This window comes from Bos grunniens, chromosome 2 (assembly GCF_055505025.1).
Source record: "Bos grunniens cultivar Pamir isolate PY7600 chromosome 2, Bosgru_T2T1.0, whole genome shotgun sequence".
Taxonomy (NCBI): domain Eukaryota; kingdom Metazoa; phylum Chordata; class Mammalia; order Artiodactyla; family Bovidae; genus Bos; species Bos grunniens.
Genome location: NC_141166.1, coordinates 57,253,395 through 57,271,557, shown reverse-complemented (window position 1 = coordinate 57,271,557; position 18,163 = coordinate 57,253,395). Strand labels below are relative to the sequence as shown.

At 42.3% G+C, this 18,163-nt stretch overlaps 1 protein-coding gene and 1 long non-coding RNA gene across 10 annotated transcripts in view; one reads left to right on the top strand and one right to left on the bottom strand.

The window, feature by feature from the left end:
* The window catches only part of STAT1 (signal transducer and activator of transcription 1), a 38,905-nt gene extending 31,827 nt beyond the window's left edge, over nt 1-7,078 (bottom strand). For 3 of the 5 annotated variants that reach the window (XM_086348713.1, XM_086348723.1, XM_086348730.1), the window contains exons 1-4: nt 6,946-7,078; nt 3,545-3,673; nt 2,482-2,626; nt 1,092-1,190 (exon numbers count right to left, since the gene is read on the bottom strand). In XM_086348713.1, coding sequence (XP_086204839.1) covers nt 1,092-1,190; nt 2,482-2,626; nt 3,545-3,672 — 372 coding nt within the window. In that variant the 5' untranslated portion in view covers nt 3,673; nt 6,946-7,078. Of the gene's footprint in view, nt 1-1,091; nt 1,191-2,481; nt 2,627-3,544; nt 3,674-6,489; nt 6,643-6,945 lie in introns of all 5 variants that reach the window. The other 2 variants (XM_086348739.1, XM_086348748.1) reach the window with 1 other exon arrangement.
* Nucleotides 7,079-10,195: 3,117 nt separating this feature from the next.
* The window catches only part of LOC147378123 (uncharacterized), a 65,280-nt gene continuing 57,312 nt past the window's right edge, over nt 10,196-18,163 (top strand). The window contains exons 1-2 of one of the 5 annotated variants that reach the window (XR_015144797.1): nt 10,196-10,522; nt 10,869-11,070. This is a non-coding gene — a long non-coding RNA (uncharacterized LOC147378123). The other 4 variants (XR_015144799.1, XR_015144801.1, XR_015144796.1 and 1 more) reach the window with 4 other exon arrangements.

Sequence of the window (18,163 nt, the reverse complement as noted above, 5' to 3'; positions counted from 1 at the left end):
GGAACTGGGTAAATGCTCAGAAAGTGCATGGAAAATGGCATTCACTGTCTCTACTTAAACGCTCTCTCTCCACCCCTACCTCCCAATCTCACAGCTCACTTTATTAGTTATTCCTTAGAGAAATGGACATAAGAAGCATTCCACTGTGTATTCTGACCTTCTCCCCCGATAATGGAATGATCTCAGCCAGAACAACTCAAACCACAGTGGTTTCACTGTCTGCTGGGTTGTTCCCACCACCACATCGATGAAAGGCATGAATAAATGCCACAGTAACTTCAAAATTGAACCCTGATCACCAGGAAGGTCTATATTAGGATTTAAATCATGATTTAAAAAATCTTGGTTGTGGTATAACTCTGACTCATTCACTGTTTGGATGTCTTAGATACCTAACAGATATCTCAGTACCATTCAAAACAAAGCTGCTGATTTCCCCATCAACCCATTCTTTTCTAAAACCTATTGTGTCCTGCCAAAACCCTACTCCTGTCTCTTTCCTATCTTCCCCAGCTTAGTAAACAGTATCTCCAAGTGACGCAAGTCACAAATCACAGTCATCCTAGATTCTTTGCTGCTTCTCACTTCCGCATCAGATCCTTCAGTGTAAGCCATTTTGGTACCATGTGCAGAACATAATGGAATCTGCCCACGTATTTCCACCTCCACTGACTACGCCTCAACCTCACATACTTCCCCTCTGCTCCTTCAGTCTGTTGCAAGAGCCCACTAGCCATCTGCTGCTTCCTTTCCTATCCTGGCACCTCAGAGATGATTCCTGACCCTGATCTAAAGAAACAACCCAAAACTCCACTACTGTCCACATTGTATCATGCTTTATTATCTTCACAGCAACTATTACAACCTGAAAAGGGTTTTCAAACCTAGAATGACTTCTACTATAATAGGGTCCTTTCTCAAAGTCTGGATCTGTAACATCTTGATGCTTATTTTTCCCCACTTCTTGGGGGCAATAAAATCAGAGAGCTAGTCACCACTGCCTTGAAACAGGGTCTCAATAAAACTTGTTGGATGACTGAATCAATGTTTATTGCTTTATTATCCTTTATGTTCAGTTAGGAAAAAAGTACCTGGCTGATTCTCTGGGCATGATCCAAGATCTTTCTTTCCTCCTTCAGACAGTTACAGATGATCATAGACATCTGTATTGGGTCTTCCTGAAAATTATCCTAGACATGGGTTGTTAGAATAAAAGTAAATTAATCTTCAGAATGTTTAAACCATTGTGTAATATACACGGAAATGAGTTTGTTCATCCTGAACTTACTAAATCCTATATAAGCTATTTTTGGTAACATCAAAATATTCTTTTCACATATTATGACTAAAACTGCTTTAATTGTCCAACCAAGTGCAGGTTCCTAAATTACTTCTTGATTAAAAAAAACAAGTATTTTTGTATACAGTTCCTGTAATATTTTTCATTTTTGTTGCTCTTGGGCCCATTTCTCTTGTTACAATCCTGAGACAATGCAAATGATACAAAAGTTATCCAGAGTATTCCTCAATTAATCTGATGGTCTCTGCTTTGAATTAGACCAAAGACATTCTTTTCAGTTTTTCTGCTTTCTTGTCAAAGGTAGTTGCAAAGTACTGGCAATTGTGCCTTTCTTTATAAGAGGTATAATCAAGTCAACTCTGTAGGAGATAAAATTTCTATAAAGTTAATCTGGCTTTCCCACTCACCGGTATTATAAAATCATATATACATTCACAGAGGGTGGGGGAAAAGCTTCTAATTAAGTTGAACAGTCTGGTTGTGAGGAATAAAACAAGACAATGACAGTACTTACTTCCATTAAAACAGAAAAATTCCGTTAATACAGAAATAAAAACAGTAACCAGGCTTACCTGAAAGTAACCAGCACTTTCAGGTGCTGAAAGTACTTATGAAGGCCTCCTGACACACTGACGTATACTCTCTCCTGCCTGCAACTCCCTTTCACTTTTTCTTCCAAGGGAGGGCAACTCCAGCAGAAGCAAGGCAAGGTGGGGTCCAACGCCAGTTCACCACCTCACTCCTGAGCCTCAGAGACGTCAAACCTTTCTGGACTTACTCTTCATCTGTCTACCAAGCACTCAGACTGGACTCATCACTAAAGTTCCTTTGAGCTTTAATATGTTACTACAGCTCACTGCTCTTAACATATAACCCTTTTTCTTAATGACTTAAATATCAACAACTTTAAATAAGACAAGATTTTAGCACCAAATTTCTCTCAGAACTACTTATGCCTAAGTGATAGCCAGAAGCTTGAAAATTCCTTATGTTTACAAAATAAATTGATATTTTATTTTACTTCTGCTATAAAGTATTAGCCACATAAAGGCAGTTTATTGATAGTCTCTGTAATTTTCTAAATACCAATGACAATGTACTCAATAATACCTGCTGAATGAAAAACCTCTCTTATGTAAACATGGAAGCATTTCAACTAAAACACAAAACAAAGGTCATACCTGAAGGTTACGCTTGCTTTTCCTTATGTTATGTTGCAATAAAAAATTATTCTCCAAAGAAAAGCGACTGTATTGATCATCCAGCTGCGATAGCAGGTCATGAAAACGGATGGTGGCAAATGAAACATCGTTGGCAGCATGCTCCCTAGAAGGGTCAAAATGTATACATTTCATTTAGATACTACTTCCCTTGTGGCACAGTTGGTAAAGAATCTGCCTGCAATGTGGGAGACCTGGATTCAATCCCTGGGTTAGGTAGATCCCCGGAGAAGGAAAAGGCTACCCACTCCAGTATTCTGGCCTGGAGAATTCCATGGACTGTGTAGTCCATGGGATTGCAAAGAGTCGGACACAACTGAGTGACTTTCACCTTTAAATCAACAAAATAAACACAGTTTCCCATAATGAAATGATTAAAAATAACTTAAAAGTGTTTTCCTGGGTTTTATTCCCTTCTTTTGAAACTGACAGTGCTTTTAGAAGCAGGGAGTATAGTATTTCTATTATATAACACTACCATGAACAATTCTAGCACACCAAGCTTGAGCATAAAACTATCAATGGTGATTATCTCTGGAGGCAAAAAATCAATAGGAGCCTTCACTTTCTATGTCAAATACTTTCAGAACATTTAAAATATTTGCAATGAGCTAAACAATAAATTTTAAAACGGAACATATATCAGTTTTAAGAGCTATTTCCTTAATTGGATTACTTTATACTTCTCGTAAGTGTTCTACCACGACTTGGCTTTAACTTACCTCTTTCTATAACCTGGATCCTAACTTGGAAAATAATTTGTATCAGCATCATGTAACTTGTCCAAAGCATTTAGGAGGATGTATAATTATAAACTGAAAAGTACATAAAGTTAATGACTAATGCATTTAGCTTTCTAGAGATACATGACATTTTTCAAGTCAACACTCTTTTTTTGCAACAGATAATCCCAACGGCTACTGATGAGATTCATCTGCTAGTTGGTGTAGTACCAAGTCATTCAATCGACAAGTTATTTTAAAAGTAGAAAAACTCCTCCTTCTGTCAGGTGAGTTTTCCTTACCAGTCTTGCTTTTCTAGCCACTGTGCCAGATATTGTCTGATTTCCATGGGAAAACTGTCGTCATAGAGCTGGTGAACCTGCTCCAGGTATTTGGACTCAAGCTGCTGAAGCTCATACCACTGGGACATCCTATAGGGAAAGAGAGCACGGATCATAAATGGAAGCCCACAGCTCCAAAGAAAGCATGTCTAGCATTGTGCTTCTTCTAAATATCTTGCTTAATCAAAAACATAATTTGTCTCAAATATACTTTTCAAATGGATGTCTATATTCCAAAACCTGTTTTTTTTTTTTTTTTTTCCCATTTCCATTTTGGGTCAATATTTTTTCTTCCCCATAAAATACATGTTCAGGTCTTTGCTCAAATGCTAATGTATCAGGCAAGCCTTCTTTGGCCACCTTATTTAAACTGACACTACCTCTCACCCCAGAAAATGCTATCCCTCCTTCTTGATGTACTTTTCTCCATCGCCCTTACCACCATCTGACCTAGGACATATTTTTCTTTTTTATTTTGATTAGTGTCTGTTTTTCCCACTGAAGGGAATGATTTGTCCAGGATAGTGGTAGTGCGAGGTGGGGGAGGGTTGTTCACTGAAGTATCTCCAGAACAGTGCTGGGCATATGGTAGGTGTTCACATGGCTTTAAAATGAATCTGCACTTTTATTAATAAGTGGAAGACACTATTTGCTTTAAGATTAATTGTAAAAACTTTCCCCAAAACTGCTCTTAGAAATTATAGAACATTTGTAATTTGACTCAAAGGACTTTAAACTGGTATTCTATATATCATGATTCACATGATTAAAGTGAATTACTTTTGTTATATATCTTTTAAAAGAGATATTTTCTTCTTTGTCTACTGCACACAACAAAGTTGCACAAAATTCTTAAATCTCAGTAATAATTTTTAAAGACTGAAACTACATTAAATGCAATTTGAAAAGATAAAGTAATACTATCTCTTTAGATAACTGTAAATCAACTTTTACACAGTAGCCCTGAAGATTAAAAATTAAAACAAAAAACTGATTTAAGGAAGTCTGAACATCCATCAGGAAAATGAAAAGCCTCCCTTCATCATAGCGTAAATTAGGACTTATCAGGTTGACCAAAAGGTTCGATCAGGTTTTTGCAAGCCAATATATCAGTGCACAGCTGATAATATTCTGAGCAGATGTAAGTCAATCTTGTTCTACTAGGCCTGAGGAAAGGGCTCTGGATTTTCAAACAGGGCATGGAAGAACGTATGCATGCTTGCTGGCAAGCACATGTGTGCAGGCATGAAGTCATGTCTGCTTCACAAATTTCCTTCCAAAGGAAGGTTAAGCATATGGTGGGGCCACAAAACTAGTTAAGCATCACAAAACATCAGTACAAATGAACCCAACTCCACACCTTTGGTATACTTGCTGTAGCAATTTGATTTTTCACTTCAAATTTATCTTACCTGAGTGAAAGACTGCAAATTTGCAGTGCTCTCCCTCCCTACTAAGTATCTAAAAAGGATGTGCCTAAAGCAAATACACTGGCCAGACCATCAACCAGCAGGGGCTGCAACACTCTTCTTAGGGTGAGTGACCACAGGTGACTCACTTTTCTGTCAACAGGGTGATTGTTAAGACTGCATGAGCTAATACAGACACAGCGCCTGGCACTGTGATCAGTGATCAGGTGAGCAGGTGATCAATAAATTCATGCTAACAAATCCAGAATCCACTCCATCTTCTAGCAAAACTTGGTACCAACACGGAGTGGCAAGACCATCCCTCAATCACCTGACTTCTTCCTTTCCAGTCTCAAGACCTCCTGCCTCCATGCCTCCAACACTATTTCCCAATCTAGCCTTCTGCTGCACACGGGTTTTGACCACATCATTCTCTTGCACAAAATTGCTAGTTGGCCAATATCCGACTGATTTCCACTCTGACACTATTTTCATCCATTCACAAAGCAATTCTGTCACTAAATTATCTACTTTTCTTCCCCTGGCTTCGCCCAACATTTCTGCTTTGCTCTAGCTGTCACTCACCCTTGAAAACGGCTTCCCCTAAATTTTTGCCTCTTTAAATTTTACTAGCATTCAAAGACAGGTACAAATGCCATTTCTTCTATAAGCTAAGACATACCCAGAGACAATTAAGCTTTCATTGACTTGTGCCTCACTGCATTTTGCATCTCTATTTGGGTGTCAGACCCTGTTTTCCTTGGTGGCTCAGTGGTAAAGAATCTGCCTGCCAATGCAGGAGATGCAACACACGGGTTTGATCCCTGGGTCAGGAAGATCCCGTGAAGTAGGAAATGGCAACCCACTCCAGTACTCTTGCCTAGAAAATCCCATGGACAGAGAAGCCTGGCAGGCTACAGTCTACCGGGCCGCAAAGAGTCAGACACAGCTTAGCGACTGAGTATGCACACTGACACCCTGTCTTCCTTAAAAAAAGCTCTATGATGTCTCCCCTAAATGACGTAAGCTTCAGATTTGCTGAGACTGTCTTTTTTTTTTTCTTTTTAAACATCTTCTGCACTTTGGACAGTGTCCTGCATACAATATATGCTCAACAGAAGTCTGTTGAACTGAAATCTAGTAGATTGAATTAGAAAGTAAAGGGCAAACCATATTATGGTCCAACAAGTTTTGAGTCCTGCATCAAACTGCAAACTGGATTGTGCTGAGGGCTCAAGTCTTATTTCCGTCCCATAAAAACAATCAATCCAACTTAAACAAACAATATTTAAAGCACAATCAATCACACCTATTTTTCTTCCCCCAAACTTTTGGTACTAGTCAGAATTTTTTAAAGGCTAATTATATTATTTGGGGATCTGCAGGAACTAATCACTTTTACATTTCACGAGCACATTATGTTCTTTTATCCATAAACAGATATATAATTAAGTTTCAAAGTTACATACTCATTAATTTCCGTTAACATTTACTAACCTGTCACCTTGTGCCCCAGCGAAGGGCTAGGGATTCAACACAAGCAGCAGCTACACACAGCACGTCAGATGCCAAGACTGTTGGGTCTGCATGCACAGGGTGCGCCTAGCTTAGACAGCTCTCTAGGGGTGGCACACGGCAAATACCAACTTTCTGCGGAGAGAAGAAAATACGACTCTGCTGGAAGGGGAGGGGAAGAGGGTAAATGGGAAAACGCATTGTTGTGGGGGAGGGGCGGGATTCTATTTCACATTTTTTTTTTTTACTACCAGGGCACGACTGACTGGGGCAACCGTGCCATCACCGGAAACAACACCTGGGATACGTGTTCTTTTCCGGATGACGGATTCACCTATCAGCACTTAAAGGCTTGCGCTCGTTGGGCATCCGTCCGCTGGGCCTCGACGAAGCCGGTCCAGGCGCGTCCCACCCCGGCACCCGGAACCTCAAACTCACTCTGCGCGCCGGATCCCGCAGAGATGGGCGAGAACACAGCCGTGCCTCCTCTCCCAGGTCGCCTCCGCACTATCTTGGGTCTGACTCGCGTCCTCCCGAGTGCGGCAGGATCTGTCCGCAAACTCAGCGCAGCAAAGCGAAAGTATCAGCGGAAAGAAAAGGCAGATCCTGACGCCCCGCCTCCTTCTGCTCCCGCCAATCATCGGGCTGCTGCCGCGCTCGGCCAATTGGACACGGCTGTTCCCCGCGCGTATCGCCTCCCCCGGGCCGCTGCTCTGCCAACCCGCTGAGTCTTTCGTTAGCCTTCCGCTAGGGCTTGTGTCTGGAGGCTTTGAAGCTCAGCTCTGTGTTGCAAATTAAGGGTTCTGTTTACACATACTTTAGAGAACAGCTAAAAGGAAGTTATGTGTTTGCAGAGGCCCAAACTGGGAGGTCCTTACATTAGCCCCAAATCTGAAAATTCGAGGCAGAGGACACAGGTGGGGACATTGTCGTTTTCGAATCTCAGCTTAGCAACTGACCTACCTCCTTGTTGCTAAACCCGGAAGACGCTTTTCTGTCCTCACCTTATGTGACCACTCAGAAACCTGCGCAGCTGACACCTCCATTCTTTAACACTTCTCCGTGGGCCATGATGACAACATACCTTCCTTGCTTCTTCCTACCTCTCTGCTATTTCTTTCTCCATCTCTGCCACCAAGCTGCTCAGTGTTAAGTGTGGTCATGATTTATATTTGGTCTACTTTACCTACACTTCTCAGGCTGTTCTGCATTGACCTCATCCACAGTATCTGTGTCCTAGATAATGTAGAACTTCTACACCCGTACCGTGTCCACACGACTCCTCTGAGCGCTATACCCACTGTACAGCCCTCATTTGACTTTCCACTTGGATGTCTGGTGAGCTCTAAAAACTAATTATGTTCAGAACCATCTCATCATTTTTCTTCTTAAACCTGCCCTTTTTCTAGAAATAATCCATGCCAGAAAATTAGGAGCCACCTTTAACATTGTCTTCTCACCACCCACGCCCACACCGGTCCTCAAGCCTTGTTGAATTTTCCTCCTAAATACTTTTCAGGTCTCATTGCTTCTGGTCATCTTCTGTGCCATTCCCCCTTTTCTCTCATTTGGATCTTTGCAGTAGATTTCCCAAATGGCTGCCTCACTTCAGTTCTTTACTCCCATTTAATCCATTTACCCTATAGCAGTTTGGTTTGTTTTTTAATTGCAAAGCAGATCATGTGTTTGCAAACCTGAAAATCCTCTGATGACTTTTCTGAATAAAATCCAAATTTATTAATGAAACCTATAAAGCCTTGGTTTCCCTATCACTTTCTTTAACCTCATCTTGTGCCACTTTTTCCTTACTTCAGCAGGGTTTTTTTTTTTTTTTTCCTGCAAATAAGACAAGCTCTTTCTACAAACTCAGGACCTTCTTACCAGCAGTTCTCCATTTGGAAAACCCCTTGAGCCAATGCCCTCCCTCCCAACTTCTTTGCTGGCTAACTTATCTTTTTGTTGTTAGCCACATTGCTAAGTTGTGTCTAACTCTTGCAACCCCATGGACTGTAGCCTGCTAGGCTCCTCTGACCATGGATTTCCCAGGCAGGAATACTGGAGTGGGTTGCCTATTCCTTCTCCAGGGGGTCTTCTCAACCCAGAAATCAAACCTATGACTCCGGCATTGGCATGCAGATTCTTTACCATTGAGACACCAGGGAAGCCCCAACTCATCTTTTATCTCTCCACTAAAATCTAAGCTTAAATGTCACTTCCCCAGATAGGCATCACTGAGGCCAGCCTAGAGTAGGTCTTCTTGGAAGGTGTGCACATAAAATCAATTGGTTCCTCCAAGTATTTAATAGATGGAACTTGAATCAAGCCTAGAATAATAAGGCAATTTTGGGTGGGAAAAGGCTGTAAATAATTTCCCAGAGATATGCTTATATGTGGGCTTCCCTGGTAGTTCAGCTGGTTAAGAATCCACCTGCAAGGCACAAGACCCCGGTTCGATTCCTGGGTCGGGAAGATCCCCTGGAGGAGGGATAGACTATCCACTCCAGTATTCTTGGGCTTCCCTGATGGCTCAGCTGGTAAAGAATCCACCTGCAATGTGGGAGACCAGGGCTCGATCCCTGAGTTGGGAAGATCCCCAGAAGGGAAAGGCTACCCACTCTAGCATTCTGATCTGTGTTGCAAAGAGTCAGACATGACTCAGTGACTTTCACTTTCACTTTTCATGATTGTATGTGTGTCTGTTGTAGTTTTCTCCATTCTCATATCTATATGCTCCTTCTTCTTATCACATTTCACCCTCACAAAGCCAGTATTGAACTGGTGATAACAATGACTCTTGGTAACAAAGTAGCAGCCCTCTGTGTAAAAATATGCTAGGACTCCACTCCCCCAAAAAAGTCCTTCCCCTCCTACTTATACCCTGCACTAAGGGCCCACACAGTGTTTGAGAAACGCTGACTCTAGGAAAGGTAGATAATATGTTAAACATATATTTTTTTTCTGGTATTATAAAATTTACACAGAGACTATTTTCAGTCTTGACATGTTAATATCTGCAAGTAGGATGTTTCTCTTTGACTCTCTGCATTCTGGTTGTCATCAAGTTCTATGGATGATTCCTTCCCTATGTCTTTAACTGCCTTAATTTTCCCATCATTGACAATACTCCACTGTAGGTGGTAACCTCACTAGATTGGTACCCCACTAGATTGGGTAACCTCAATCTAGAACTGGAATGCTACAGTAAATGCCAGTTACGCTACCTTTTTCCTGTCCCTGTCCCCTCCACTATACTCGCCAAATTGTTGTTTAGTCATTCAGTCAAGTCTGCCTCTTTTGCGACCCCATTGACTGTAGCCTGCCAGGCTCCTCTGTCCGTGGGATTTCCCAAGCAAGAACACTGTAGTGGGTTACCACTTCCTTCTCTAGGATATTTTGCCCATCCAGAGATCAAACCCATGTCTCCCGCATTAACCGAATTAAATTCTCCAAAACACCTCATTTATAGTTATTCCCTGCTTAAAAGTCTTGGCAACTCTCATCGCATTTATGACGAACACAGACTTTGCCTGCTAGCCCGGACCCGCTACAGAATGTCCCTAACATGTTTCAGGGTGGTGGGTTACTTTTTTTATAAGTTCCTTTTCTTCCAAAAAGGTCCATTAAGGGCACTAGTACATTCGTAATCCAAACACCCTCACGAACACCTTGTGACGTTGTGTGCTTTCAGGCGAGCAGCCCAGGGCCCGCCCAGGATGAGGTACAGTAGAGGAGGTGCCGACTGTCAGACGCTGAAAGTTTCCAATAACAGCCGGCTTAGCGCTCGGCGGGAGGGAGGCGACTGCTCGGAAGAGCCGTCCCACGTGCTTTCGGGGAAATAGCCTGGGAGCGAGAAGCAGCGGGACTGAGAGGAAACCGAAAAGCGAAAGCAGAGACAGAGGGAGCAGTACGCAGGCGCGGCCCAGGGGCTTTCCAGCTGACCGCCCGCTGCGCCGCGGGTACCGCCCACCTCGCCCCTAGCAACCTCCGGGAGAGCGACTTCCGTACATTGCTTAAGGTGCTGGAAAACTTACCCCATCCTCTTCCATCTATTCTTTCTTCCGGTGGTCTGGAGATGTCAGGTTTTTTTTCTCCCTTCTCTATCTACACAGTCTGCACACATGCTAACTCTGACCGCCACCCACCTGGGCTAGTTCCCCTTTAACCAGAAATGGGGTGGGGGTGCGGGGAGGCTGGCTGTTTCTTCAACTGTCCTTTCCTAGATCTGCAAAGAGGACTTGCCTTTTTCCTCTGGCGTCTTCTCACCGCCCCCACCTTCCCCTTTCTGGTGATTATACCAGCGGGAGTAGGGAAGAAGTGTAATGAAGGAGAACAATCTAGTCACTGGACCATGATTTCGAAAGTTTGGCAGGCCCAGGAAAAATCGTTTTGGTCCAGCCTGCTACCCGTGTGACTTACTGAATGGTCCCAGGAGTTATGAACTGGATTTTTTGGACTCTGCTCAACCACTCTTAAAGGGCTCCATCTACTTACGGGACCAACCTAGGACCTCCAGTGTGTGAAGGGACACACCTGACTGGACCACAAGTCTCCAGACCTCCTGAGGTGAGCCCCAGTCCCCAGAGCTGCAAGAACACTTTACATAATTCCCAGAATACCAATGGACATCTGTTTCCCCCTCTTAGTAGAGGACAGGAGCCCGTATATAATTTCCAGGCAAACAAGGAGCACCTTATTCAGACTTATGAAGAATTTCAAGAAGGCAGGCAGAGCACCAAACCAGGCGTGGAGCCTCCTGAGTGCTCTGCCCTGTACAGATGCACACAGTTGCACACCCATGAGGTTTCTAATAGGGGAATTGCGTGGAGGGGAAATTTCTTCTGTAGAGACCTCCTTACATATTTGCTTAAATGAAAACTTAGATATAGTGAAGCATTATAACACCGCTCCTTCCCAAAGCATTTGCAATAAAACCCAGTGCCTTCCTCCCTCCCTGTAGCGCCCTACACCCTCTGATCTTGCCTCTTTCTCACATCTCGTCCCTCTTTCTCCATGCTCCTCTGTGCTCCACACTCTGTAGCCTCTTTCTGTTCCTCAGGTACCCCCAGCTTTTACCTGCCTGGGTCCTAAGAATGTGTATGCTCTTCCTGTGTTCCCAGCTGTGGAATGAACTTGCCTCTTCTCATTCTTTAGGTCTCAGCTCAGATGTCATCGCCTCAGAGAGACCTTCTCTGACCATTTCTTTCAGTTACTCTATATCACATTTACATTCTTCATACCACTTGTTAAATCTGTCCTTCATTATTTACTTGACTGTTTTCATCTCTCCTCACAACCGGAAGGACTTTGCGCTGTCTCATCTCAGGTTCCGCGAGAGAATTAAGCCTAATGCCTGAGGCATCTGTGTATGAGTTACCTTCACTCCTGTTTCTCTAGAATGGCACTATGTACTACCCTTGGGAAAATTGAAAAGATAGTCAAGCAAGTCACTTCGTGTTTTGGGGGCTCAGGTAGGAAACCCTGATTTCAAAAGGCAATGTCTTTTTGAATAAACAGCGCTGGAATAAGGACTTACAAGTTAAATCAACCATTCAGACCTCAGCACAAGCTCTAAACCTTTTGAGCCAGAATTGAGGGTGAGGAGGATTAAGAACAGCTGTATTCTGAAAAATGTGCGTGAGAGCACCACTTCTCCACAGCCCTCAAACTTGTCCATCTCCACCCTGTATGGATGGCCTCTGGGGTTCTTTCCATCTGCAGCAGCCTGTGAGACATCTAAATGGATGACGGTCAAGCCTAAAGTCGGAGAGTGTTGTGTGAGATTTTTACTGGGGGTGGGAGTAGTAAAGGCAATAAATTTAATGAAGGGGAATTAAGGGTAAATTTCAGGAACATTTGATTCATCCTCGAGTAAGCAGATGCTTGGATGTTGCTGCTGCTGCTAAGTCGCTTCAGTCGTGTCTGACTCTGTGCGACCCAGAGACGGCAGCCCACCAGGCTCCCCCGTCCCTGGGATTCTCCAGGCAAGAACACTGGAGTGGGTTGCCATTTCCTTCTCCAATGCATGAAAGTGAAAAGTGAAAGTGAAGTCGCTCAGTCGTGTCCGACCCTCAGCGACCCCATGGACTGCAGCCTACGAGGCTCCTCTGTCCATGGGATTTTCCAGGCAAGAGTACTGGAGTGGGGTGCCATTGCCTTCTCTGGCTTGGGATGTTAGGCACACATAAGACACCTAAATTAAAGGGAAGTTACAGTGAGCTAGTGGACAGTCTGATTCCAGAGCATTTCTATTGTGTTTGAAAGTCATGAATGAGGTGAAGTAGAAAAAACGTCCTATGTTTGAGCAGTGGCAAGTGTGTTTTGGTTAATCAATTTGAAGCATAATATTTGGGACTGTTCCACAATTGCAGCGTTTGGAGGATTATAGAGGAAGTTCTAGCTTTCAGGCAGATCAAGGAGCAAAGGAAAGAAAAGAACTAAGTATTGCTCTATATTTCCTTTGGTTCAAACACTGAATCATTAACAAATATTTATTAATATTAAGAGGCACACTGTGGTAGATTTTAGGGAAATAACTGTGAACCAGGGGTTCTTGGTCCTTGTACATACAGAGCTTGCTACTGCTAAGTCACTTCAGTCGTGTCCAACTCTGTGCAACCGCATAGGCGGCAGCCCACCAGGCTCCCCCGTCCCTGGGATTCTCCAGGCAAGAACACTGGAGTGGGTTGCCATTTCCTTCTCCAATGCAAGAAAGTAAAAAGTGAAAGTGAAGTCGCTCAGTCATGTCCAACTCTTAGTGACCCCATGGACTGCAGCCTACCAGGCTCCTCCATCCATGGGATTTTCCAGGCAAGAGTACTGGAGTAGGGTGACATTGCCTTGCTTAGAGTCTAATGAAGACAGATGTTTGACAAGCATTTACAACCAAGGTGGTAAGAGTGGTGCTGGGTGAGGTGGAGAATATGGAGGAGGCATGACATGAGCTGAGCCCTACACATGTGCACCTGTGTGTGTGTGTGTGTGTGTGTGTGTGTGTGTGTGTTGGGCAAGAAGGCTTTTCAAAGCCTGAAAGATGTGTGAATGTTATTGAGATGAGAGGGTAGGTGTGTTGGGGTTTGAGATCTGAGAGGATATAGCAGAGGGAGGCAATAGTAAGTATGAGCCATCAAAGAAACTAAAAGTAGTTCAGTCTTGTGTATATTTTGAAGGATTAGAAGCTATTGTTGAGTATAAATGTTGAGAAATGAGTTGAAGACTAAGAAGAGACTAGATGATATATGACTTTGGAAACATCTATTGAGAATTAGAGCCTTCATCCAGAGCTGGGATTCTTAACTAATTTTTTTGTGCCGTGGACTCCTTTTGGCAATCTGATGAAACCTATGAACTCTTTCAAAGATTAATGTTTTTCGTTGAATAAAATAAAACACATAAGATTAAACAGGAAACCAACTACAATGAAACAGATCAAAATATTAATACCAACTTAGCAATAAGTAATATAAATGCTTCTTTATTAATGGCATCGAGTAAGATCTAGCAGTAGGTCTGGATGAATGCAATTTCAAAATTATGCTTAAGCAATATTAGCATAAGCAATATTTTGAGGTAAGTGTAACAACTGTAATGTGACAAAAATGTGATGTGGTTTATGGTTTGTTACTTTTACTCCTAACTGAAGGAAACTCTAAGTTTCAGTAAGAAGTTTGTGAAAATAAAGCCCTCACTTTGCCATTCAAACTCCAGAATTCTATCTTTACACCGAAGTTACAAACTGTCAGCACACAGTGCCACGAGCCCTTTGAAGATCTTAAGCAGGAAGGTAAATGATCTAAGTAAAGCCCTCTGTCTACATAGGAGGCCACCCGGAATTCACTGTTGTATTTACTCTAAGGATATTTTTGTAAAATCTAGCAGTAGGTCTGGATGAATGCAATTTCATGATGCTTTTGTAGTGTCTTCTTTGTGAGGACTCTAGTGGAAAAATATTCTAGGTCTCACACACCCATATACATACAACTGTATGGGTTTATTGGAAAAGGGTGAATTTATTATGTGTAAATTATGCTTCAGTAAGCCAGACTTTTAGAACTGCAGTCAGTCAAATCAATAAGTGTTTACAGTTCACTTGAAAAAAGTAAAAAGAGTCTGACAGAAACTGGAGTGTGTGCACATGGAGGCCAGTTTGCTCAGTCTGGACAATGACTGTCTACTGCTGGAACTCCTAATTCTGTTCCTGCTACTGCAGGGACTGCATGGGCCTCCTGCACCATCTGAGGGACAGAAAACCCCCTCAGCTTTCCCAGACGTGGCTCCTTCTTGATGGTTCCTTGGGGAGCTTTCCTGACTACCTTACGACTTAAGGAAATCCACTGGAAGCTGCCTTCTTTCACCATTTATTCCAGATAAAGACATTGCTATTCAGTACAGCTGGTCAAAATGAGTGTTTACATTATAAGGAGTTTGCATTGGAGTTCGGAAAATGGACATCTGTTATTGGTCTTGGATGGTTGAGGGGAGAAGTGAAAAATGTGATCAATATTTTAAAAATAAATTTACATTTTGCTTCATTAAATGCTGCTTATTTGCTACTCAGTTCTGTTCAGTCACTCAGTCATGTCCGACTCTTTGTGACTCCATGAATCGCAGCATGCCAGGCCTCCCTGTCCATCACCAACTCCCAGAGTTCACTCAAACTCATGTCCATCGAGTTGGTGATGCCATCCAGCCATCTCATCCTCCATCGTCCCCTTCTCCTCCTGCCCCCAATCCCTCCCAGCATCAGAGTCTTTTCCAATGAGTCAACTCTTCTCATGAGGTGGCCAAAGTATTGGAGGTTCAGCTTTAGCATCAGTCCTTCCAATGAACACCCAGGACTGATCTCCTTTAGAATGGACTGGCTGGACCTCCTTGCAGTCCAAGGGACTCTCAAGAGTCTTCTCCAACACCACAGTTCAAAAGCATCAATTCTTCAGTGCTCAGCTTTCTTCACAGTCCAACTCTCACATCCATACATGACCACTGGAAAAACCATAGCCTTGACTAGACTGACCTTTGTTGGCAAAGTAATGTCTCTGCTTTTGAATATGCTATCTAGGTTGGTCATAACTTTCCTTCCAAGGAGTAAGCATCTTTTAATTTCATGGCCGCAGTCACCATCTGCAGTAATTTTGGAGCCCAGAAAAATAAAGTCTGACACTGTTTCCCCATCTATTTCTCATGAAGTGATGGGACCAGATGCCATGATCTTAGTTTTCTGAATGTTGAGCTTTAAGCCAACTTTTTCACTCTCCTCTTTCACTCTCATCAAGAGGCTTTTTAGTTCCTCTTCACTTTCTGCCATAAGGGTGGTGTCATCTACATATCTGAGGTTATTGATATTTCTCCTGGCAATCTTGATTCCAGCGTGTGCTTCTTCCAATCCAGCGTTTCTCACGATGTACTCTGCATATAAGTTAAATAAGCAGGGTGACAATATACAGCCTTGATGTACTCCTTTTCCTATTTGGAACCAGTCTGTTGTTCCATGTCCAGTTCTAACTGTTGCTTCCTGACCTGCATATAGGTTTCTCAAGAGGCAGGTCAGGTGGTCTGGTATTCCCATCTCTTTCAGAATTTTCCAGTTTATTGTGATCCACAAAGGCTTTGGCATAGTCAATAAAGCAGAAATAGATGTTTTTCTGGAACTCTTGCTTTTTTGATGATCCAGCAGATGTTGGTAATTTGATCTCTGTTCTAAAACCAGATTGAACATCTGGAAGTTCACGGTTCATGTATTGCTGAAGCCTCGCTTGGAGAATTTTGAGCATTACTTTACTAGCGTGTGAGATGAGTGCAATTGTGTGGTAGTTTGAGCATTCTTTGGCATTGCCTGTCTTTGGGATTGGAATGAAAACTGACCTTTCCCAGTCCTGTGGCCACTGCTGAGTTTTCCAAATTTGCTGGCATATTGAGTGCAGCACTTTCACAGCATCATCTTTCAGGATTTGGAATAGCTCAACTGGAATTCTACCACCTTCACTAGCTTTGTTCATAGTGATGCTTTCTAAGGCCCACTTGACTTCACATCCAGGATATCGGACTCTAGGTGAGTGATCATACCGTGATTATCTGGGTCGTGAAGATCTTTTTTTGTACAGTTCTTCTCTGTATTCTTTTTTTTTTTTTTTTAATTTTTTTTAAAATTTTATTTTATTTTTAAACTTTACAATATTGTATTAGTTTTGCCAAATATCAAAATGAATCCGCCACAGGTATACCCGCGTTCCCCTTCTTCTCTGTATTCTTGCCACCTCTTAATATTTTCTGCTTCTGTTAGGTCCATGTCATTTCTGTCCTTTATCGAGCCCATGCATGAAATATTCCCTTGGTATCTCTAGTTTTCTTGAAGAGATCTCTAGTCTTTCCCATTCTGTTGTTTTCATCTATTCCTTTGCATTGATCGCTGAGGAAGACTTCCTTATCTCTCCCTTGCTATTCTTTAGAACTCTGCATTCAGATGCTTATATCTTTCCTTTTCTCCTTTGCTTTTTGCTTCTCTTTTTTTTCACAGCTATTTGTAAGGCCTCCTCAGACAGCCATTTTGCTTTTTTGCATTTCTTTTCCATGGGGATGGTCTTGATCCCTGTCTCCTGTACAATGTCACGAACCTCCATCCATAGTTCATCAGGCACTCTATCAGATCTAGTCCCTTAAATCTATTTCTCACTTCCACTGTATAATCATAAGGGATTTGATATAGGTCGTACCTGAATGACCTAGTGGTTTTCCCTACTTTCTTCAATTTAGTCGGCAGAAAAAAAATATTGTGTAAATGTGGTCTAGATTCCCTTCACATTGCATTTCCATCTCATGCAGCATACCTTATCCTGATCTAAATAGGTATCCCTAGGAGTTCCCTAACAGAACCCTATTACTCCCACAAAGATGGTTTTTGGAATGTGAGACTCACACCCTTGGAAATAACTCTTTACCCTGGGGTCAAGAACTTGATTTTGATTTTCTGAATCTAAATAAAAAAGTCACTTATTGGACTCATTCTTACTATGACCTCTGCCTCTGTTATGGGGAGGAAACTACAAATGTCCTTGTACATCAACTAAGGTGGCTGTGACCACATATGAAACCTTGACATTCTTCTGCCAGGCTCTATATTTACAAGCTTTTCAAAATTTCTTTTGAAATAAGCCAAGAGTCATCATACTTTTAATATTTTCCATGGAATAAAAAGCTCCTGCAGCATTTTTTTTATATCTAAATCCAACTGTTTATGAGTATTTCCTGGTAAGGAACTACCTCCTTAAAGATAAAACTATAATGTTCATTTTATAGTTCTAAGGGCTTCCCTAGTGGCTTAGACAGTAAAGAATCTGCCTACAATGCAGAAGACCTGGGTATTCTTGCCCAGAAAATCCCATGGACAGAGGATCCTGGCAGGCTACAGTTCATGGGGTCACAAAAAATGACTGAGTGACTAACATTTTTGCTTTCACTTATAGTTCTAAATATTTCCTCCACTTCTGCTGTCAATTAATATATTTGAATTTCAGAAAACTGGGCTTGTGGAGAGAAGTAGAGACTGGAAAATGCACCTTGAATTAGCTTGTGGTCCTACATCAAACTGACAGCTTCACCCAAAGAATACTGTCAAGAGCTTGCAAAAGAATAAGAGGAGTGGCCCTGGGACAGGTACAAAGTT